The sequence below is a fragment of the Rhipicephalus sanguineus genome, chromosome 3 (genome assembly GCF_013339695.2).
Source record: "Rhipicephalus sanguineus isolate Rsan-2018 chromosome 3, BIME_Rsan_1.4, whole genome shotgun sequence".
In the NCBI taxonomy this organism is placed as follows: Eukaryota; Metazoa; Arthropoda; class Arachnida; order Ixodida; family Ixodidae; genus Rhipicephalus; species Rhipicephalus sanguineus.
This window is the reverse complement of record NC_051178.1, coordinates 21089402-21112765: the sequence shown is the minus strand read 5'-3', so window position 1 is coordinate 21112765 and position 23364 is coordinate 21089402. Positions and strand designations below refer to the sequence as shown.

The 23364-nt window shown below is 43.7% G+C and overlaps 1 protein-coding gene across 1 annotated transcript in view; it reads left to right on the top strand.

Annotated features, from left to right (window-relative positions):
- The window catches only part of LOC119385308 (uncharacterized), a 25970-nt gene extending 2606 nt beyond the window's left edge, over window positions 1–23364 (top strand). The window contains exons 2-17 of the mRNA XM_049413945.1: window positions 12239–12337; window positions 14236–14371; window positions 15188–15280; window positions 16750–16794; window positions 17118–17162; window positions 17252–17284; window positions 18146–18196; window positions 18272–18316; window positions 18436–18468; window positions 18537–18590; window positions 18652–18696; window positions 18816–18848; window positions 18921–18971; window positions 19159–19212; window positions 19302–19360; window positions 23264–23364. Coding sequence (XP_049269902.1) covers window positions 12239–12337; window positions 14236–14371; window positions 15188–15280; window positions 16750–16794; window positions 17118–17162; window positions 17252–17284; window positions 18146–18196; window positions 18272–18316; window positions 18436–18468; window positions 18537–18590; window positions 18652–18696; window positions 18816–18848; window positions 18921–18971; window positions 19159–19212; window positions 19302–19360; window positions 23264–23364 — 977 coding nt within the window. The remainder of the gene's footprint in view (window positions 1–12238; window positions 12338–14235; window positions 14372–15187; window positions 15281–16749; window positions 16795–17117; window positions 17163–17251; window positions 17285–18145; window positions 18197–18271; window positions 18317–18435; window positions 18469–18536; window positions 18591–18651; window positions 18697–18815; window positions 18849–18920; window positions 18972–19158; window positions 19213–19301; window positions 19361–23263) is intronic.

The window sequence follows — 23364 nt, the reverse complement described above, 5'->3', positions numbered from 1 at the left end:
TGTAAGATTGGGAAACAGCACCGCTGACCAATTTTGGCCGATTATTGGAAGATGTGAGGAGCTCAGTCCTCAATTAATGTTCGTAATTGGTTGTTATCAAGGCAAAGGAAAGCCGCATTCGGTGGACGATTTCTTATCCGAGTTCGTAGAGGAGCTCAGCTTGCTTTACAAAGGGCATCACTGTGCAAGGTAGCCATTATGATGTCTCCTGCAAAGCTTTCATTTGTGATGCTCCTGCGAGGGCATTTCTCTTGGGTACAAAGTATCATGGCGGTTACTACGGCTGCACCAAATGCAAACAGAAAGGCCATTATTGCAGAGGCAAAGTAGTGTTTCCAGAAACAAATGCTCCCCTCCGTTCGGACTTGGACTTCGCTGAGAAGTCATGTCCAGAGCACCACGTCAGCAACACGCCATTATCAGCCCTGCCTTTTGGCCTCGTATCAGGATTCCGTACGAATACATGCACTTGGTCTGCTTAGGAGTACAAAAGAAACTAATTCAGCTATGGAAAGGCGAAAGGCGGTCGACCTTCAGGCTTCGCCATGACCAAATATCGGAACTTTCAACAAAGCTAACATCAGTTGGCTCGTACGTGTGCGCGAGTTCGCACGCAGACCACAGTCACTCCAAGATCTTGGCGCTTGGAAGGCGACCGAGTACCGCCAGTTTCTTCTCTATAGTGGTCCGGCACTTCTGCAAGGCTACCTAGACAGAAAAAGGTACGAACACTTTTGGTGCTTCATGTTGCCATCACCATTCTCGCGCATCCACAGCTGTGCTCCGAACTAAATGACTATGCACGAAGGCTGCTGACATTTTTTGTTCATACTTCCATCGACATCTACGGCATTGAGAATGTCACGTACAACGTACACGGCCTTGTGCACCTGGCTGATGACGTCCGTTTGTTTGGCCCTCTAGACGCTTTCAGTGCATTTGCAGCAGAGAGCTTTATGGGAAAGTTGAAGGCTCTTGTTCGCCCGGGTAGGCTGCAGTTGCAGCAGCTGCACAGGCGCCTGTACGAAGCAAGACAAGCTGCAGACGACAATGCCTCGTGTCCTGACACCCCACAGGAAAATCAGCGCTTGCGCTCAGAGCATAGGGGAGTTTGCCTGCCCGAAAACTGTTGTGGACCGCAGTACTGCGTGGCACGTGTGAATGGTACGTTTCTGAAAGCAGATATTGCCAACAGTTGCTGTCTGCTCAAAGATGGCAATGTCATCGTAGCAGAAAGCTTTGCATTTGACAGTGAGAACATGCCAGTAGTGGTCGGCCGCAGCTATGCACGAGAAAACCACTATATAACTATCCAATCTGCTCATTATTTCTAGATGTTCAGAAAGTTTCAGTGCTGTCGCAGAACTTCGCTCATGGAAGTTGGACGACATAAAAACGAAATGTTTCGAGTCCCTACTGGTCATGATGAATTTGCGGTCTTTCCCCTTATTCATGCCGCAGTGATGTAATGCGGCAGTGCTAACAATAACGATGGGGCACACCTCGACAACAATCAGTCCGCAATTAAGTAACTAAAGTGAACAAGTTGCCTAGCAATCTGCGATGATGATCGATGTGAAATGCAAGACAAAAGTTATGCGTTTACAAAGGTTTTAGGTCACTTCAAGATTTTTGAATTCCCGTGACTTGTCTAATCACGTTTATGCACACTTTCATTTAGTCGAACTTTGTGGGACAATCAACAATAAGGTTGTGTCAACAGTTACTGTTTGTGGTGAATCAGCAGCGATCGACCTGTGGCAATCATCATTTTTGTTTTCTACGTACGTCTTCAAGATCTTCTCATGCTCGATGTTTATTGTTTGCAAAGGATCATGGTTGCGCCAGCGTGCCCAAGGTAAGCAAAATTTTTTCTTCAGTACACGGGGCCAGATATATATATATATATATTATATATATATATATATATATATATATATATATATATATATATATATATATATATATATATATATAATGTGTGTGTGTGTGTGTGAGGAGCTTTTTTTCCAAAATGGGCCAAATGCAAAACCGAAACTAGCTAAATGAGGCTGTGTTGGCACATAGATACTTTCAACTTTGCTCTAAAACAGTTATAACAAATTACTACTTATTATTATTAATTTATTAGGAATGCTTTTAAAGGAAAGTTTAAAGTATGTATGGGTCAATAGAGCCTTGAGCTAGTTTCAGTTTTAGATCTGGCACACTTAAAGGCCAACTCCGGCGATTTTTTGGCCATGTCAAAGTAATGGTGCTTTATGTTCCTAAGACGCTCCTGTTACGGGCCCGATAGCAGAAATACTCGGCAAGTTGGAGAATAATTTTAAATAAGCAAAAAAGCGCAACACCGAAACCGAAACCCAACCGAGTGTACTGTCTACGTATGACGTAGACGTTGTTACGAACGAACCGGAAGTCGTGCAAGGCATGCCGGTGACGCCGGCGCGGAGTATGAAAACTGTGACAGCCGGGACGACCGCGAAGCGCCGGCCAAACCAACGCTGTCTGTCGCCTTGTGCACAGCAGATGCTCGCTGTAGCGCCCGAAGCGCCGAAGTTAGCGGTGCCCTCGGCTGCGTCACTTCCGCCGCCTTACCAATACTGACGTCACAGACACAATGTTGCCAGTAATTGCGGGAATCCAGGAGGGCGTTTGCAGACAATCTTTAAAATTCATTTGCAAACAATCTGCGCATGTCTCAAGCCTGTAATTTGGCATAAATGACGGAAACGTGCAAAGGAACGTGCCCAGCGAATTTCATTGAGATCCATCGACCTCGAAAAATCACCGGAGTTGGCCTTTAAAAAAAAAAAGCCTCCCATATATAAATAGGGAAAGTGTGTGAAACAAAACTGTGCATCTCTTTCCGCGTGGTGCGTGCAAGTCTGTACCATTTATTTCATTATGAAACTTACTCAGACGGAAGCTTTTGCGTACACGGGAGAAAAAGAAAAGAAAAAGGTGGTGCAGCAGCGTTTCTTCTGAGATAAAACCGCTATGTTAAATAAAAAAAAAACATTTCAATTCTCTTTTATCCCAACGATGGCTAGCACGGCCTAAAGCCCGTTCACCATGCGGAGTCATATTCGATCACCAGTCTTGGGTCACTGGGAAAATGCGACCACATGATGCCTAAACGTACGAGTCTCCGTACCACCACTCAGGCACACAGGAACTCTCTAGTGCACTTCAGTATGAAACGTTTACCACCAACAAAGGTGACATACGAGAGCCACGGTTGCTGGATCCAGCGGCCGTGCCTGAGTAGAGTTACTGTAGCATATACAGTGACTCTATGCCTGAGTAGCTTGCAGCGCTGTAATTTCTGCAGCGGTCGGCTGACAAAACTCCGGAGTGCAGCGCGCGCATGCGCGAGCTGACTATTGTCCAGGGTTACCAGATTGGGCTATTAATAGCCAAATTGGGCTACTTTTTGTTCGAGTTGGCGTCAAATTTTTGTCTTTGGCTATGTGGCTATATTTGGGCTACATTGCTATCGACTAGGCAAGAATTCCAAAAAGCTACAAAATGTAGATAATTTAGTATCGGGGACCCCATAGAGTTAATATTAACTCTATGGGGGACCCCTAACGGCTTACGCACGTGCGCTTTTGCGTTCGTTTCTACCTCCAGCTTTACAAGTGCCGGGGACCCCCAGCAGCTGCACCCACGTGCGTACGCGAGCGTCTGGGGGTTCCCGAAGTCAACGAAGGCCCCTTGGCCGCCACCATAAGCCCCTTTGGGCTGTTGTTAACATGCGTGACCCCCCAGAAATGCAGTACCACTCGTCAGCTTTTGTACTCCCATGCAGAAGCCAAGAAAGGTGGTGATCGTTCTCTCTGTTAAAAAGCTCTCTACAAAGAACGCCAAGGCGCATGCCGCATGCCGCTAATGCGCATGCCGCTAATAGGTCCCGCCATCAAAACATTCCAGTGTGTTGAACGATCCCTGCACCTGGAGACGTAGCCCAAGAAAGGGCTTCACGTGTCGTCAGTTTGAAACCGTGTTGATGGCTCACGTTTTCTCTAGACTTTCGTGACTTCTACTATCGTAAAATGCTGAGCAAACACCCCCCCCCCTCCCTTGCCCCCGCCACACATTGAAAGATAAAAAAAGAGATGTGGAGGGGGCCCTCTTGCTCAGTCCCAGACCAAAATCCAAGATAGCTGCGGAAGTGCCTCTAAGTAGAATGCACACTTGTGTTTCTTATGAAATGCTTTGTTGAATACGCGTGCATTACAGTTTTTACTGAATCGGAGGGTGTCCGTCTGACATTTCACGTGTTATGACAAGAGTGGAAAGACGTTCTTCAAGTACCCCAACAATTTTCGACACCCTGGAATGCGACCCCATTTGTATGTTGTAAGCGGCAATAAACTTTTTTCTAGATTTTGCAGCCATCGCTCAATTATTGTGCATTGAATAGCAAAAAAAAAATATTACGCAATACAACGGATTCACGCATACATTTGCTGATTTTGGCTATTTTTGGGATACTTGAAATTTTCGCGTTGGGCTATGTTTGGGCTACCTCGAAGTCCGATTTGGCGGTTTGAAGCTCGCACCATCTGGTAACCCTGCTATTGTCTTGCTCAGTCTTGCTGCTGTCACCGCTGCCGCTTGTATTGAGAACTCTTTGTTGTTTTTTTGTGTCGAATGACGGCGTAGTTGCATCGCGGTGAGTATTTGAAATTGTATTTCTCCGCTGCAATGTTCACTTGTCCAAGTCGGCTGTTGTATTTGTGGAGGATGTTTCCGTGAATCGGCAGGCTTTCTTCGTCTTCTCACTCGCGTGGGTAGTCGCCGCTAAACTTTCCTGCGTCCTCGTCACGCCGCTTAGTTTTTGGCGGGATACTCCGCGATTTTGAAGCGATGCACCGGGATTTCGTTTTATTTGCGTGTTTGCTTTTTCTCACTGTAACTTTTAATGTTTTTATGTAAAGATCTCTTGAAATTGCCACGGCTAAAAACGCCCGCATTGTTAGTTTGTGTCTCGTGTTCTTGCGCCGTTTTTAACCATGAACCCACACCAACTTGCCCAACTATCACTTGTACTGAAATTGCCATGTTGTAACGTTCCTTTCGAATAGAGTATACATTTTCTGGAAATGTTCCTGTCGCAGCTCCGTGTTTCTCTCACCACGCGGCAGCTTTTACTGTTATTCTAGTACATTGTGCTGAAGTTGCAGCAGCTTGTTGGTGTGGGCGTTATTTGACATGTCAACTTGCTGAGACGAGTGATTTGCTTGTGTAGACTAATTGAGTAAGTGCTAGCGCTAGCTAACATGCTGAGCTTGTTGGTGCCTTGAGCCGTGTCAGCGGCGATTGTAATATAGCCATAGGCGTGAGCACGGGGGGGGGGGGGGGGGGGGAGGGGGCGCAAAACTAGCCCCGTACATTGACATGATTCGCAACTTCCAGGTACCGTGGCGCCGCCGAGCGGTGGCCGCCGGAAGCTCTGTTGAGATATTGAAATAATTGAAATGTTGGACCCGCTTGAGTCGGCGAATGTTGCCACTTGTTTTGTCTCGTTTGGGGTCGTTTTGCGACGGTGTGCACGGTCTCGATACGTGACACTTTCGGTTCCTCACTGTGAACGGAAAATAAAAGAAAAAGGCAACTGATTTTACTGCGGGCCTCGGTGCTCACAGCGTACAGCGGGAGGCAAAGCAAAATCTTCCCCTTCAGATTAGCACCTCGAAAAGCCGTGAGTGGTTAAGCGGGTGAAGCTTCGCAAGCAAATAACTAAGGCCCTTTGTGTCCCATTTTGTGTCCGAGTATATACCTACTACTACTACCTATATCAACTTTCTCGCGCTTCGTTCCTCCGCTCGACACAGTCGCTGTGCAGACAGTACCAGAACTGATAAGGAATGCGTTCCGCCTCTAGAATATAATGAAAAGTCCGCTTTCAAAGCGTCCATTGCACCATTCCACGTCTGAAGTGGCTGTGAAGTGCCTCCGTGACCTTCACATCTCCAGCTCTTTTTGTTCTGTATTGCTTGCTGATGGCGCTGTTTTTTCGTCCCTGTCCCGTACGATGTTACTTATTGCACATAAACACCGAAAGCGTAGGATGATAACAGAAACGTCCCTTACTTAAACGTGAAAATTGCGTCTCGCGCCGGTTTCATTCGCTGCTTGTCGACCCATTGTGGCATTCCGCTGGTTTTTTTTCTCTTTTTTACCAAGAAAGCGCAATAAAATCGTATTTCCGATAATCGCACATGCCTCAAGTGGTTCTTGTGCTTCGGTCTCGAAGGGCAACACATTTTTTTTTTTCGTTTACTTACATTACTTCGTGCTTTGAAGGGAGCTGAGCTAGCTACGCGGCAGAATGCAATGCAAGCAAAAATGAGATAAAGCATGTCTCCGAGAATGTCTCTGATATTACTGAGACATCTTTACTGAGTCTCCTACTACCATATCGTGCTAACAACACAGCGGGGGTTGCAACGCGCGATTAAGCGCTGCAAGCAACGCGACTAGTGTGTTTGCTTTATTTACAATTATGTGCATATTTATCTTCCTAATGAGGTTCCAATCACGTACCAGACATTTGTTTACTTATTATAATATGTCACCGCAACCATGCTTTCACTAAAACATAAATCGGAGTGCAGCCGAAGCGCAACGAACTGAACTCTTCGCCAAACATGTACGTTCCTAAATCGTCCGCAGCGGGCCGATAATCTCACGACCGCCATGTTGGATGTACAGTCGCGCCACCTATAGGCCGTGAAAGTTGCGAATAGTGAGGGGGCGCCGTGCCGAACCTTCGCCCCCCCCCCCCCCCCCCCCCCCCCCCCTCTGAAGGGGAACCCTGCGCACGCTTATGAATAGAGCTCCGCGTTTTCTTAATAATAATAAAAAAAATCCGCCGTCAAACCCCCGCCGGTAAAGTTTTGGCCTATTCAGATTTATTCAATAAACTCCTATTTTCGAAATGGCATTTTCAAAGCTGAGAATTGCCAATCTTTTGAAAGGAGCACACCTCTATGAGTGGCAGTAACCTCGTAAAGTATGCTTGTGTCTATTACAACAAGTTTTGTATTTGTGCTTGTGTGTATACGTGTTTTTGCGATCAAGCCTTCCATACATCTAAAATACATTTTCTGGGTTCACACAAAATTGTGGTCGCATCTCATATCATATAAGATTTTCGAGTATTTAGAATAATGATAAATAAAAAAATAGGCTGTGAACATGCTGCTGCCATTTTGTGGTCACATCTCATTTCATATAAGATTTCTGAGTATTGAGAATAATAATAAATAAAAAATAGGCCGTGGACATGCTGCTGCCGTTGGCAACAACATATTCTTGTAAGAAGGCATTCTCAACTTTAGCCAATCTGAGAAGTACGTGGAGGAATCGACTGAATCACTGCAGCTGACATGCGGCTTACCATGAGTGTGACTGAGCCTCTCATAGCTTTGTTGGCACAAGAAAAACGAGTTCACCTCATTTCAAAGAACAAGTTTATATATATCGTTTTTGAATTTCTTGCACGTGAATGTGGCATGAACAGACAGAAAAATGATTGCATGAAAATGTGAATGGGGGAAGGGGGAGTTCCTTGGTGCTTGGCAGGGCTCCCTGAGACCAACGTGCTTGAGAGAACCCGTAGTATACATCATGAACAATCTGTACTCAGCGTAACTTGAAAAATATCTGTGCTACGTCTACTCTTCTAGTCAACGAAGGTTTGACATTTGTTGGCATTTTTGAATAGTAGTATGTTTGCATGCATCATAAAAATTTTATAACCACATTATCAACCGTCATGAAACAACAGGTTGCAGAGTATTCACAGATTGAAATGCGATAGCTTGAGTGGTGTAAACATGATGCATTGATGCTGGTGGAAGAAAGGTGCAGTTTTGTGCTGTACAGTAAAGGTACGAGTATTTTTGTGGTAGAATTACTGTTTAATTGCCATCATCAATGAGCCAGTACCTGTCATATTCATGATGTTAGCAGCACACCTATTATATTTCCTCACCACACATTGCTTTAAACATATTTAAGTGCTCTGTAGAACTGTTTTCCACGTTGGACAGGACTAATTCTTTACCAAATGTGCTAAGACCTTCTTGCTATACCACAGTGCAACACCTTCAATGAACAGACATGGATGTCACAGCGTGTACTGGCATCTAGGCACTTCCACTATTTGCGTTTCATTGTTCAGCTGCATCAACGTCTGTGGTGAATGCCTGAGCAGCCGGCCTTGCTCTGTGGGGCGACATCTGCAGCAGTTGCAGGCTCTGACATGGTGTGCCCATGAGCATGTGCAGCCTAGTAGGCATGCCAACCTTCTTAGCACATTTTGTATGGTGAATGTGTTGCGTTGCAATGGTTGAATTAGAATGCCGATTGGTACGGGTTCAGGCATCCCCTGTAATTATAAGCGTGCGCAGGGTTCCCTCTTTGGGGGGGTTTGTTGCAGTGCCCCCCTCCCAATCACGTCAATGTATAGGGCTGACTTTGCATCACCCTGTCGCCCCCCCTCCTTCCGTATGTGTCAATGTATGGGGCTGGCCCCTCTCCCCCTGCTGCCCCCTCCCCCACCCACCTATGCTTGTAGTGGCTTTTCAAAATAAATAAGCAGTCTCACATGCCTTTGCCATGCTGAAAGCTTGTTTTTTTGTTTTTGTTATTGCAGTGATATAACTGCATCTCTTGCTCAACCAGTATGAGTGAATTTGCGTTGAGAGCCACCACTTCTAAAGCAGCAGCAAGAAACACCTCTGCTAAACATGGCAAGTAATAATGTACTGCAGAAAAATTGCTATAATGATTACTAAATTGTTGGACATTTGGCTGATGTTCACCTTGTGTTGTAGTGCACAGCTCAGTCATAGGGTGCAATCTCTGCAATGGCTGGTAAACTGCATTAAAGGTAAAATGCATAAAAGTCGCGCTTGTAATATATAAGCTATACCCCATTTGATATAGCATGGTGTTACAGGCTAGGACCTATGAAATTAAGTAGTGTGCGGGAAAAACAAACAAACAAGTAGATAGTCCACCATGTCATCGCTGAGCGGTACAAGGCATGCATTCAGGGAATGCGGGCCATGACAGCTATGTCATGCCTCAAGATCGCTCTGAATCTTGCCAAAGCGTGAAGCTTAAAAGCTGACCAGTGCTGGGGATCCCCAGCCCCTCATTTCTGTCGCACAGAGCCTGCTCAAAAGCATGAGCCATTGTTTGCAGTGTTGTGAAGCCAGTGCACCACCCAGGCAGAAGGTAGCTGAGAAACCTTATGTGCACAAGCTTCGCACAATTTGAAAAAGTTGTATTCTCAGTGCCAAACAGGCTGTTTAAGTTCTGCAAAATGACTGACCCGGAGGCAAAGATGCTGCAGGTCGTTAGCACAAAGCACAGGCATTCCTTTGCTGACAGCACAGAAGGGATGATTTAGGAAGTTCCTATAAAGTGCGAGAAAGTGTATGTTGGCCATACTGGGAGTACTGGGAGATGCATTAAGGGTGAGCTAAGGGAACATTCAAACAATTAAAACTAATGTGCGTGATGGAAAGGATTTCGAACGTTTCTTAACTAGTCATTGTATAACTTGCCAAGATTGCAATCCCGACTTAATGTTTTAAGCAAAGGAAAACATGGATCAGCCGTGAAATTATTGAAGCAGAATGCACTACCTATATGGGGGAGGGTTGTGTAAGCGTGGATTTCCTTTGACTTGCTGATAATGAGATGGCATATCTATGCATGTGCAGTGGATGTCGTCTGTGTCAGACAGTATAAATATACCAGCAATTTTCCAGTATAGGTTGTTGAAAGTTCAGCACTCGTCATCGTCGCTTGTGTTCCTTCCGTTAGTTGTCTGTTGTCGTTTGTTAGCTCTCATTATTATTATGCCGAACAAAGAAAGCGAACCCTTAAATTTACACTTTCCTCCCATCAGTTATATATTTGTGCACTGTGTAGTGTGTCAGGATTATGTACCAACAAGCCCAACTTGCCAACTACATGGGCCCTGGTTTGAATGGCAGACTCTCTCTTAGTGTTCATAAAAATTAATGAGTGCTATTTTTCTTGTGGTTGCTTGCATTACAGTCAGCTTACCAATATCACTCTAAATGTAAATGATGAATTAGTACGTTAGGAAAAAATTTGTTAGCACTCTGAAGAGTCAGAATTTTTTTTTCAGCTATATGTGGTGTATCTTAAGATGAACATCATGTAGTGTGAAGCTATCGTGCTTTACAAAATGCAGATTGCTAGAGTCATTTTGTGAGGTATTTTCACACTTCGTTACTTGTACTTTGTGGCAGTGCGAATAGACACTCCAGTTCAGCAGCCACAATATCGAGAACTATGTGGACTGTCATCTTCAGGGAGCGTGCCCCAGTCGCCTCGTAGATGTCAACAATGAGTGGCTTGCACTGCCTTGAAAAACTTTACAACTTTACAGTAGATACAGTAAAAGCTCGTTAATTCGACTCTCGTTAATTCGGAAAATCGGTTAATTCGGACACGTCATTCTGGTCCCTGTAAATATATGCATCACTCTGAGACTGGGCGCTCGTTATTTCGGACAGATTTGACCGCAAATCGGATAATTCGGCGACTTTCGGGCCGCTGGCGAGGCTCGAAACGAAAAAATAACTATTCGGAACAAAAGTGAAGCTCAAACGCAGCATCGCCATGGACATCAATTATCGGCTTGGCTTGACTTGAGACTGATTGAACGCCTTTTCTTCGCGCGTGATAGCGTGTGGGTTTGGCGCGGTGTCATTTTTGTTGCTTTGCCGGCTTTGCTCCCGTTGGTGTGCCGCATCGTTGAACGCCGTTTTATCGAGGAACAATTCAGTACGGCTCCTTTAGCTTGATCGTTGCTGGTGCTTTTGTGCTGACTTCTCGTGTGAACACACTCTCCGCCGATGGCAACGCCGGCGAAGCGGCCCAAGTACGAGGCCAAGGACTTCACCACCAAAGTAGAAATTTGGCGTGCCCTAAAAAATGGGCTCTCCCGGCAAGAAGAAGCTCCTGTGCCATGACGTCGGCAAACGATACGACGTGAGTCTCCTGAGCGCAGTTAGCATTCTTTGCGTATGTGTGGCAGAGCACGCCTGCGCACGCCATTGCCAACTGTTTCAGGAACAGTGGCTTTGTTGTACCCGACTCCAGCGATGCCGCAGTGGCCGAAGTGTCGCCGAACGACGGTGCGATGACTGGCAGGATTTCGGAAGTGTTATGCCTGATGCAGTGACACTCGACGATTATATCGGCATTGATGGCGTTGCCACTGCCGGCTCTCTGACTGATGAGCAAATCGTCAAGGAAGTGATGCATGGCGACGAATCCGAGAACGAAGAGCCTGAAGAGGAGCAGCCACACTATGAGCCACACAGGCCCCCTCGTACTGTGAAGGAAGCCGTGGAGGCCCTCGTCGTCCTTAAAGAATTTTGCTTTGGCACTGCAGACAGCATGCTAGCTGCTGAGCACCTTGAAGGGCTCAGAAAAATTGTGTCCGCGCGAATTTCTGCTCGAAAACAGAGGCGCATCCGCGATTACCTGTAAAGTAAAGGTATGTTGAAAAAGCTCTTGCATTTATTGTGTTTATTTCGACCATTCGATAATTCGGACATTCGGTTAATTCGGACATTTTTCCGGTCCCTAGAAATCCGAATTAACGAGCTTTTTACTGTATCGTCAACTACATGCGACGAGGTGATGCAAGTTCCGCTGAAGTGGAGACACTATCTTCTTTTAGTTGGATGTTCGGATCATGCAAAATCTGCTGTAAACAAGAGGAATCTTGGAAGTACTATGGTGCTTGTGATGCTGAAGTTTTAAGCATGCTTAAGTCTTGCCTGTTAAAAAAAAAGCAACGAAATACCTATCTATTGGTGTTCACAGTATATTCTATTGCATTTGAGCAGCATTGTGCGCATTTGTCGCATGTATAGCACCGTATTATGCTCCCAAGTTCTGGCATTATTGCGCGCTATCTATGAAATGAAATGTAGACGAAGCTTGTTAATCTGTTTAGTCAAGATGAACTACTAGAATTTAAAAAGCAGTTGTAAATGCACAGCTCGCCCAGTCAGCATGGTAATTGAATTAGTTATCATTTAGCATCTATGGTGGTGACTGCCTTTCTTATTTTGTTTTTAGGTTTCACAATAGTCCGCTTCGCCGAAACTAATGATGTGGAAGCAGTCCCTTCGTCATGGTGTGCGGCCATACGTGCTTGTGGCAGTGGCCTACACCCCTGCCCGCCTCACAAAGGCTATATCGCATTGTGAACTCCCTAGTGCCTCATTTTCGAAGCACCGGGTGGTCGTCATAGCTACAGCAAGTAAGCTTTTTCTGAGGTCATCAGCACTTCTGTAAATCATTAATGTGCAGCGCTCACAAAATAAGACTCCAAATGTCTGGCCACTAGTACATGTCATGCCACTGGTGGGTGCATGTTGACACGCAAATGATTGCATTGTGGTACGTAGCAAGAAAGAGCATTTTCAGGGCTTGAATAAATGTGGTGCCAGCAGGCGAAGCTTTCGAGCACTTTTGTATCCCAACTGAAACAGGTTTGATAAGATCTGCAAACTTCATTCATCATCTTGTACTTCTTTAAAGTGGCACTAAAAAGCAAGAAGATTTTTCTCATATTCGTAGATTACTTTTTTGCAATATCAAATGCACCACTTTTGTCACAACAAGAAGTTTTGTAACTCAGAAAAACATATAAACAGAAAGTTCAAAGGGATTTCACCACTCTTCGCACACCAATCGCCATTATGTGACAGATTTTTATACCATAGTCCCTGTGTGGGTCTGCACATCTCTTTGTCGACAAAAAATGAATTTTGTAGTATTTTATGCGAGCTTGAAGTTTTATGTTAGTCTTGCCATCCATGACATCTCAGAGGTGCAAGCTTCAGTACGAAACTCTAAAGTTGAAGTAACTTTTATTTCCCAGTGTAGTATGTTGGTAAAATTTACGGCAGTATATTTCTGAAAACGTATTTCATCAGTCTAAGCCTATTCAGACTTTTCCTTTAGTGTCCCTTTGCACAATTGTGATGTTCATTCTATAGATGCACGCATATATTGGCATGCTTGGTCATTCATTACTTTGGCTGCTGCGGGAGGTCGTGACATGTCTGCGCATGCTATCTATTGCATTGAAAAGCCGCGTATTCTCAGGAAAAAAAGAAAAAGAGGGAAAGTGCTCAAGGTCACGAGGCATGCGTGACAGATTTTCTTTTTCATCCCTCCCTGGTGAGCTTCCAGCACTTTCGTCAGGAGGAGAGAAAAGAGAATGCAATTGCAATGTGTGACAAAGTTTTGCAACTCGGCTCGTATGGGACGGATTCTGAAAATTATTGCAGCGGTGAATTCATGAGGTAATAAGTTTCTCGATTGAATCCATTTCATGACTACTTGAAAAAGTGTTGCACGGCACCTTTTAAACTATGGACAAGGTCACTGGGTACCAGAAAAAGTAATTCTGCTCCAAAGGCATGTTCACCTTTGCACAATGCAATGGCATGCTTCTATAGGAGCCCAAGGGAGGCATGGCTTGTACTAGTGGCCATGCACTGGTATGGTATCATTGCGTTGCAGTCCGTGAGTACTGCTGAGTGCTCATTTAATGATGGTCGTACTCAACCTCCATGGTGTCCACTGTCTTTTTGTGGCACTCGTGAGTGATATGGGCATCAGTCATCATTGCAGTACATAGTTCAGCATGTCACATCCACGCATCATGCAGCGCTTTGCAGTCGCACGTAGAAACGCCAGCAGCCATGCACTCAGTATATTGCCTATCAATTGTTGACCCCATCTGCATGTTTTTGAACATTACATTGTGCGACTAAAGCTGTGGCTTCTGTGCTGTATCTTTGTTTACAAGGGCAGCAAGTTTACAGAAGCATGTTCACTCACTACCCAGCAACAGTCTTGAACAGTTTTGGCAAGCCCATTTGTGGCATTGGGAAACATTGCATCTTCAGGCATGCACTAAACTTTTATGCAGCATGTAAAGACCAGCATAAGCAAGTGAGGCATAAGATGAGCGGCTGCTGCTCACATCAGTTTTATGGAAATCTGTCACAAGAAGTCATTAACTACTATACTCTGTGCTTAAATTGACACTATTTTATGCTACTTTAGTGTATACAACAGTAGGTGTGCATGTCGGACTAGCTCAACAGTGTCGCAGCAAAACATGCCTTGCAACTTCATGTGCAGGTACATACCTGCATGCAAGAGCAAAGGCACGGGAGGCAGAAGATACGGACAACGTGCCTGCTACAGATACTGAAATGGGCAGAGGCAAACGTCGCCGCCGAAATGGCCATGAAATGCCAGACGAACCAGATCTAAGGTTGCTATCATTTCAGTGATGTGCATATGAGTATGCAGGTATTAAATATAATGAATTGCAAGATGCGAAATCAAAGCCTCTTTGCATAAAGATTTACAGGGAATATCCTGGATATGTAAAAAACTATGCTAGTTGCGAGAGGGCTCTTAAAGGTAGGGACATGTTAAAATGTAGCAAATCTCTATGGCAAACTCTCTCCTAGGTGTTGCATTTTGTTATAAGTATTCCCTACGCTGTGAAAGACAGTGTATGAGTGAGCTTGTCTTTCCAATTCGACAAGTTTCTCAAGCTGGTGATTTTGTTCATAATTTTGTCCATGTTAAGTTCAATTTTCCTTAACAGGAAGATTTTGTCCAGCTATCGTTGAGTTTTTGTGGCTAGCAGGCATGAAATAAATCTGCTTGTCCAATATATAAAAATTTAGTTGTGTGCAGTTACATGTTAATGGTGCTGCGGTTTCTAGCTAATGAACCTCTTGCATTTCACCTTCATTGAAATAAGACTTTCACTGTGGAAACCGAATTCATGTCTCTTGCAAGGTGTATGATGTTTAGGTTTGTGCAGACCTGTTTGAGAAACACATGTAACGTAACATACAAAATAATTAGGTCGGATATATGTGCTTGATCAAGGAGAATTAGGTTACCTAGCTTGTACTTTTGGGAATAACTTGCCACTTTTTTGGAGAGATTACGTGGGAAACTAGTGTTAGTCCTCATTAAATTAGATTTTATAAATGGGGTAATAAAAACCTATTATTACACAAAAGCAGCCTCGTAAAAGTCCCATGTGTATGTGCTGCATTTGCCCATATAGGAGCTCCCCATCTCCATCCAGCAGCACGGAGTTGGAACCAGGCCTTCATGCAAGTGCACTTGGGACACCACCACGTTTCGTCAGCGATGATAGGTAGGGTAGTTGTTTTAGAAATCGTTAATTGTGGTAATTTAAAGGCGCATGAATACCCCATTCTGGCCTAATGAGTTCTATATTTGCAGCCTAATGCCCATTAAAGGCCTAATTATAGTTGGACATGTTCAACGCATCAGGTCGTGTGAGCAGAGGTTGGATACGCTTGGTATATGTAGCTAGCGACGACGGCCAATTCCTCACTTTAGAGACCAGCGCGCTCACCATGCCGCAGCGAGCAGCTTCGGAGTGGCGCATGCGCACTGTCTTCATTTAACATGTCTGCGGCTCCGCGTTTTTCGGTTGAAACATACACCATTTTCTCTTTTCTTTGCTGCTCAACCAATGCCTTGGTTGATAAGCGTGCATTTTCTCGCTCTGTGCACTGTTTGGCTTAACATCGGAAGCATCTTTCCTTACAAGCATTGCTTTAAATGCTCTAGGACCAGAAAATAGCAACAGAGATTGCATTGGAAACAAAAGCGAAACATCTATGTACATACGAGAGTGCATTCCGAAGGCTTCCCAGGCGTTTCTTTTTCTCTCCTAGTCGCAGCAGTTCGCACTGTTGCTGGTCTACACGCACATGTCATCTGTAATTCCTTCGAGTTGACACAGAATAATTGTGGTCGTTAATCAGCGTTGAGTAAACCACAGCCGCACTTTTCAAACGCGCCCCATGCACTGCCATTTTGCCACTGCCGCACTCGGTGCATTGTGGTCTAATGTCAGCGCGTGAAATAGGAACACGCTTTATCTCTGCGGCGGCAGCGACAAGCACGCCAAACTCTGCCGGGAGCGGCTACACTGTGACGCCACACTATATGTTCTTTACTTTTCGCCCGCGTAGCTTAACCATGTCGCATGTACGCGCTACGCTGGACTATATCTAGCCCTTAAACAAATCCTTAAACGCTGTACTGATAATTTTTCACTTTTTACAAGCTGTAAGTACTTCCTGCATGCCGTGTGGATATATAATTGAGGCTTATGCATGTTTCTCTAGGGAATTCTGAACACACCGTTGCGGTTGGAAATTCATTCTTGGAAGCTGAGCATTGTAGCTCATGCACTGTTTTCCATAACTAGGAATAGTACAACTTTTCACACTGTTTTTGGCATAATGCTTCCTCAAAGACATTTCTCACTGCATCACAGTAGTCAATAATTGGACAAATCCCGAGTTTGTTGTAATGGTGATTGACTGTATATTTATCCCAAATACATTTGCAAGATTTAGAAGCTCTGAAACCTTTATTCAGATATGATCATGGTGGCCGCCAGCCTGCATCACATATGTGCGCATTACCATTTTCTTGGCAGTGTCTGGTATGTCATTTTTATTCTAGTTGAGCACATTCAATAGGCAGCCACTATGCTGGAGATCAAATGCGGTTAATTGATCCACGGATGTGTGTTATGTTTTTTTTTCACCATGAACAAGGCTTCTAAAATAGTAATCTTTTCAGCCCCCAGAGCCCACAGATCACACCTGTACCTCTTCTTGAAGCAGAGTAAGTGTTTTTAGTTGCTGAGTTCTTCATATCTAAAGTAGTCATTGTGCCTGCATTGTTACTGATTGATGACATGTTTGCGAAATCTAGAAGCTCTAAAAACTTTTTCGGATGTGAACAGGGAGGCTGCCAGTCTGTATTAATGTATGTGCTCATCACCATTTTCTTAGCAGTGTCTGGTGTTTCATTTTTGTTCTAATTAAGCATACTTCAACAGGCACTTGCAATCCTGGGAAGCGAATGCACAAATTGGTCCACCATTAATATAAGTGTTTCTTTTTTTTTTTACCAAAGACAAGGCTTCTAAAACAGACACTTTGCAGGCACCAGAGCCAACAGAGCTCACCTGTACCTCCTGTTCAAGCAGAGTAAGTGTATTAAGTTGCTTATTGTGCATGCACTGTGTATTGATCGCAGACCTGCTTGCAAGACTTAGAAGTTCTAAAACCTTTTTCAGATATGAGCACGGAGATCGCCAGCCGGCATTCATGTAAGTGCTAGTTGCAGTTTTTTTTTTTTTTTTGCATCGTCTAGTATACCATTATTGTTCTAATTAAGCACATTTCAACAGGGAACCACATGCACGTCATGGATCGAGTCTGCAAATTGACGCGCCGCAAATGTGAGTTATGTTTTTTTTTTCTTTTTCGAACCTAAGAGCAGGTTTCTAACACAGTGATACTTTGCAGGCATCAGAGCCAAGAAAGCATGCGAGTACCTCTTGTTCAAGCTAGGTAGGTGTTCTAAGTTGTTCAATTCCTCAAAACCAATTTCAGTAATATCATTGTGCCTGCACTGTGTATTGATCGCAGACCTGCTTGCAAGACTTAGAAGTTCTAAAACCTTTTTTCAGATATGAGCACGGAGATCACCAGCCGGCATTCATGTAAGTGCTAGTTGCCGTTTTTTTGCATCGTCTAGCATACCATTATTGTTCTAATTAAGCACATTTCAACAGGGAACCACATGCACGTCATGGATCGAGTATGCAAATTGACGCGCCACAAATGTGAGTTATGTTTTTTTTTTTTTTTTCTTTTTCAAACCTAAGAGCAGGTTTCTAACACAGTGATACTTTGCAGGCAACAGAGCCAAGAAAGCATGCGAGTACCTCTTGTTGAAGCTAGGTAGGTGTTCTAAGTTGTTCAATTCCTCAAAACCAATTTAAGTAATATCATTGTGCCTGCACTGTGTATTGATCGCAGACCTGCTTGCAAGACTTAGAAGTTCTAAAACCTTTTTTCAGATATGAGCACGGAGATCGCCAGCCGGCATTCATGTAAGTGCTAGTTGCCGTTTTTTTGCATCGTCTAGCATACCATTATTGTTCTAATTAAGCACATTTCAACAGGGCGCAACATGCACGCCTTGGATCAAGTCTGCAAATTGACACACCAGTAATGTGAGTTACGGTTTCTTCTTTTTTTTTCTTTTCTACCCCCTAGGAGCAGGTTTATAACACAGTGATAATTTGCAGGCATCAGAGCCAAGAAAGCATGCGAACACCTCTTGTTGAAGCTAGGTAGGTGTTCTAAGTTGTTCAATTTCTCAAAACCAATTTAAGTAATATCATTGTGCCTGCACTGTGTATTGATCACAGACCTGCTTGCAAGATTTAGAAGGTCTAAAATCCTTTTTCAGATATGAGCACGGAAACTGCCAGCCGGCATTCGTGTAAGTGCTAGTTACCATTTTTTTGCATCGTCTAGTATGCCATTATTGTTCTAATTAATCCATTTCAGCAGGGCGCAACATGCACGCCGTGGATCAAGTCTGCAAATTGACACACCAGTAATGTGAGTTACGGTTTTCTTTCTTTTTTTTTTCTTTTCTACCCCCTAGGAGCATAATTTGCAGGCATCAGAGCCAAGAAAGCATGCGAACACCTCTTGTTGAAGCTAGGTAGGTGTTCTAAGTTGTTCAATTCCTCAAAACCAATTTAAGTAATATCATTGTGCCTGCACTGTGTATTGATCACAGACCTGCTTGCAAGATTTAGAAGGTCTAAAATCCTTTTTCAGATATGAGCACGGAAACTGCCAGCCGGCATTCGTGTAAGTGCTAGTTACCATTTTTTTGCATCGTCTAGTATGCCATTATTGTTCTAATTAAGCACATTTCAACAGGGAATCACACGCACGTCGTGGATCGAGTCTGCAAATTGACGCACCAGTAATGTGAGTTACGGTTTTTCTTTTTGTAGTTTGCTGATTTTTGTTATAACTGCAATAAAATTATTGTGCCTGCAGCTTTATAGAACAGAATGGCGTAATTATGAGCAAGGCCTCGCACTAGGTTCATCAGAAAATGTTTCAAAGGGATCAACCAATTCTGCCACTTATAGTTCTCATGAATTGTTTGTAGGTTCCCAGATGTCCAGAATCGTGACAGAACGTACTGCACCTTGACTCCTTCAAAGTAAGACTTTTCTGGATGTTTGTCTGTCATGTTCGTTTTAATGATAAGACACTCATATAGCTCCATATTCAATATCTCTTCGCTTGTAGCCAAAGCACGACGTTCCCACCACTGCAAGAGAGGCCTCCTGCCTTGTGTGCTCCGCAAAGTAAGTTTCAATTCAAGAGATGCACAGGCACAAACCACTTTGCAGGATCTGTTTTAAATGAATCCAATCTAGGTTATTTATCCTCTTCAAGTTATTAGGGCTTTCAATAATGCATACTGAGATTACAGCAGCTTTAATTTAAAATTTATCATTTTCAACAAGTGCAGCTATAAATCTTAGGTCAAACATTAATCCCAAGTTTTTGGCCTCCTAGCATGTATTTATTGAATGCATACTGTAGATGAATCAAGTGTTTTAATTATGTTCTGAATGGATTTTTGGCAAGTGTTCTAGTTTGACACTCCTCTGTCTTAGGTCAAGAAAAAATTCTGAAAGAATTGGAACGAATTCGACTGCAAAATGAAACCATCGTTCAAATGTTGACTGCTATAGTTCCAAGGCACACAGACCAACTGGGCAACTTTACGTTCCCGTTAAGTAGTCGGGAAGATGTTTCATCTCTTGAAGATCACTTGCAAGTAGCATGGAGCTCAGACGAGAACTGGTGAGCATATTACTTAGTACTATAGCTGTGTGAATAGGAAAATTTTCAGTACACAGTGAATGCAAACAATAATGTTTCAGTGTGAATCGAATAATTCTTCTAATTGAGCAGTTTTGAATGTCGGCGTCCTAAAACACAAGACCAAGCACACTGCGTACCAATTTATGTTTGTTATATTTGTTTTTAATCGTAAATGGTATATTTGTATTCTGGTAATATGAATGCTTGTAATGATATAATTCTAGTGCAAATGTTAGGAAGTTTTCAATATTCACACACCCTTACTTAATATAGCACCGAAATTGTCACTTTTTTTACTCTCTTTAGGTTAAGCAGTTTGGCAGCCATTGGTGTGGAACGACTGGTCAGGCGGTGCGAGCTCAACTGAGATTCATTTTTGAAGACTCCCTGGCCTCTCTGTATAGTTACACTGGATGGAAAGCAAAAGAGAATTTCTCCCACCTACATCTCTGCGATATTTTTAAAGGTGAGCAATTGGTGAAAATTTTTGTTCAGGCTCCACATTTTAGAAAAGCTTCGAATGTGTCTAAGTGTATTTTTTTTTTAATACCTGTGAGTTCATATCATTCTCGCTTACGAATTCCTCAGTGGCCGTGATTGCTGTGGGCAAATTAAATGCATCATCATTCAAAACAAAGCTATTATAAATTGAAAATTTGTTTAGTTTTCAAACCTATTGCATTTTGTAGCAAGGTGAAATGGGAAATGACCAGTGAGAAGTGCAAAATGCACTTTTATACTTTGAGCTATTCAATATGAGAATGTCAAGGTAATGCTTATATAAATGCTAAATTGTCTCATGTCTGTTTTTTTTATTTTATCATCGGTCAAAGAGAAACACCATCCTATCATTCAAAAACTATTTTATTACTAATTTTCATTTGTAATATGTAAAATACAAGTCTGATAAGTATATTCAGTTTAGCTTGCAATTGATGGTGCAATGGTATGTTGCGCAGGCCCAATTAGCTTAGTGGGCCTGGAAAACTGGCAAAACTTGATGTGCATATCTGCATTAGTGGCATACTTGGTGTGAGTGCATGAAAATTTTAAGAAGCTTCTATAGCACAATGGTAGCCAGCATACAAAATATGCTGAGGTAGAACTCAAGGTTAAGTACCCCTGTCACACTGGAGGTGCAATGTCATTAGGTTCGAAGATCAATCATTCTGTGCACCGAATGTCATTCGATCTGTGGTGGTGCTACACTGGAAAAACTAATGTCATTCGTTCATGATATCAATGTCGATAATCGAAAAAAAGAAGGCCGGAAAAGTTGAGGAAGGTAAATGCAGTGTGGTGGAAGAGAGAAGTTATTTATTTTAGAATGTATGTCGGGAGTCGCGTCACTAAATAAACACAGAGAGAAATGGTATTTTGTATAATATCCGGCCCAAACAAGCCAGGACGACGCTTAGCCAGTAGCCACAGCCAAGAGAACACAACAAACATGGCCGACATGGCAGTGCCGCTGCACGACGACGCCAAGCTGCAGCATGTAAAGCGTTTAGTTGCTCTGTATTTGGCGTTGCGCGAAAAGCGTGTGAGCCAAAAGAAAAGAGTGGGGCGAGAAATAGATGAAGAGTGCAAACGCAGCGATGACATTCTCCAACGCATTCAAGCGAATGCGTTCTCGATCGCGGCAGTGGTCGCCACTGCATCCGCCGAGCTTACGCAGCTCTTCCACGATCCGGGCATACACTTTACTATTCCTCTTGGCTTTGCGCAAGTCACTTAAATTGTCTTCCCAAAGCTGACTGTGTCCAGTGCGCTCGTGGAGCTGATGATTCCATTGCTGCATGCACACGTGCACACAGGCGTCTGTTTGTTTACATGGCAGCATGGCCGACAGCGCCGGGACGCGAGCCAGACGCCACTGAGGTGGAGAGTAAAAACATTTCGCAAAAGCGTTCCGTACACATGTACTCTTTAAAATAATAGATGCCTTACAAAACGCAAAATTAATAGCGTGTTAGAATGAATGCTTCCGAACTTGAGACTGCGGATTGACACATTCTAAGTAGTCTCTGGGGTGGAGAGTACACATTCGGTCCGAGTGCGACGGCAAATGTGTTTCTCGAACTCATTCGATTTTTTAAGTCACTCGATCCTAATGACATTAAATATCGCTGTGTAGCAGCCGCATAATGTCATTAGATGCGAATGTCATTCCATTCGAATGACATTAAAACGTCCAGTGTGACAGGGGTATTAGTCATGGTTATACACAACATACCATGCACACCTAGCACATACAGTTCTTATGTGAAAAGCAGAGATATAGGTTGACCCCTAATACTCCATGTGAAAAAAAAAAGATTTGAATACTGGTTGACTGATATTTTCTTTTTTGAAGCTGACAAATTGCAACTTAGTGCACCTTTATTTACGATAACTTGTCACTGCCATGGGAGCATCATCTTCATCACAAGTGTTGGCAAAGCTGTCCTTGTACGCTTTGCGAGATCCTCGGCATCCCAAATCACCTTGTCCTCACTGCCATTGAGCACATTCAAAATGCAATACTTTTTACAGCTTGTTACAATTATTTCTGCTGGCAAGTCCTCCCACGCATTCTTGACCCTCATCAGCTGTCATAACAGCGTCTCTTCAGTGTCATGGTGGCATAATCCTTCACCAACCACTCTTTCTAGAACTTTGTGACACTGTCCTTAAAGATTTGCAACAACTACATCTAGTGGCAGCAGCTGGGTCATCATACTGCCAGGTATAACAACCAGTTCATGTTGGCCTTCTGTAGGGCGTCCTTGACGCCTGAGCAATGTGGCCTGTGAACGAGTGTAGGATTAGCTATTTGAAGGATACTCTAATAGCTGATTACGAGCGACATTTTGAAAAAAAAAAAAAACATCGACCAATATTCCAATATTTTATTAAACATGGTAGCTTGTGAAAGGAGTAAACTATTGGCCTCAAGGGCGACCACTGGAGAGGCCAGCGCTGCTGTCGCTGTGACGTAGTAAACATCACGTCACTCGCCCCTGCAGTCTTCAGTACAGCGTGCTTGCTCTCAACCCCGAGGCAGTTCATTTTCTAGCTAAGAGGTTTGTTTACTACAAGATGCTGCAGTGCCGGATGCATTTGAGCGAGCCTATATGTGAATGGATTCCCAGAGAAGGCAAGCGGGTTAGGGCGAGAGAGAAAGTTGGGTGGGCAGATGAGATTAGGAAGTTTGCGGGTATAAAGTGGCAGCCGCAAGCACAGGACCGAGTTGACAGGCGGAATATGGGGCCTTTGTCCTGCAGTAAACGTAGTCTGGCTGATGATGATGATAATGTGAATGAGCCCTTCCTAATGAATTGCAAAGCATGTAATATTTTTGCTCTTCACCCTGTTTTTATAATTCTTTGTTACAGAAGCGGTAAAGCTGAACCACCGCACTCGTGGTGCTTCTGACGATAAAATAAAGGGCTTCATAACGATCTGGCTCAAGAACGCGAAGATACGGCAGGGGTGA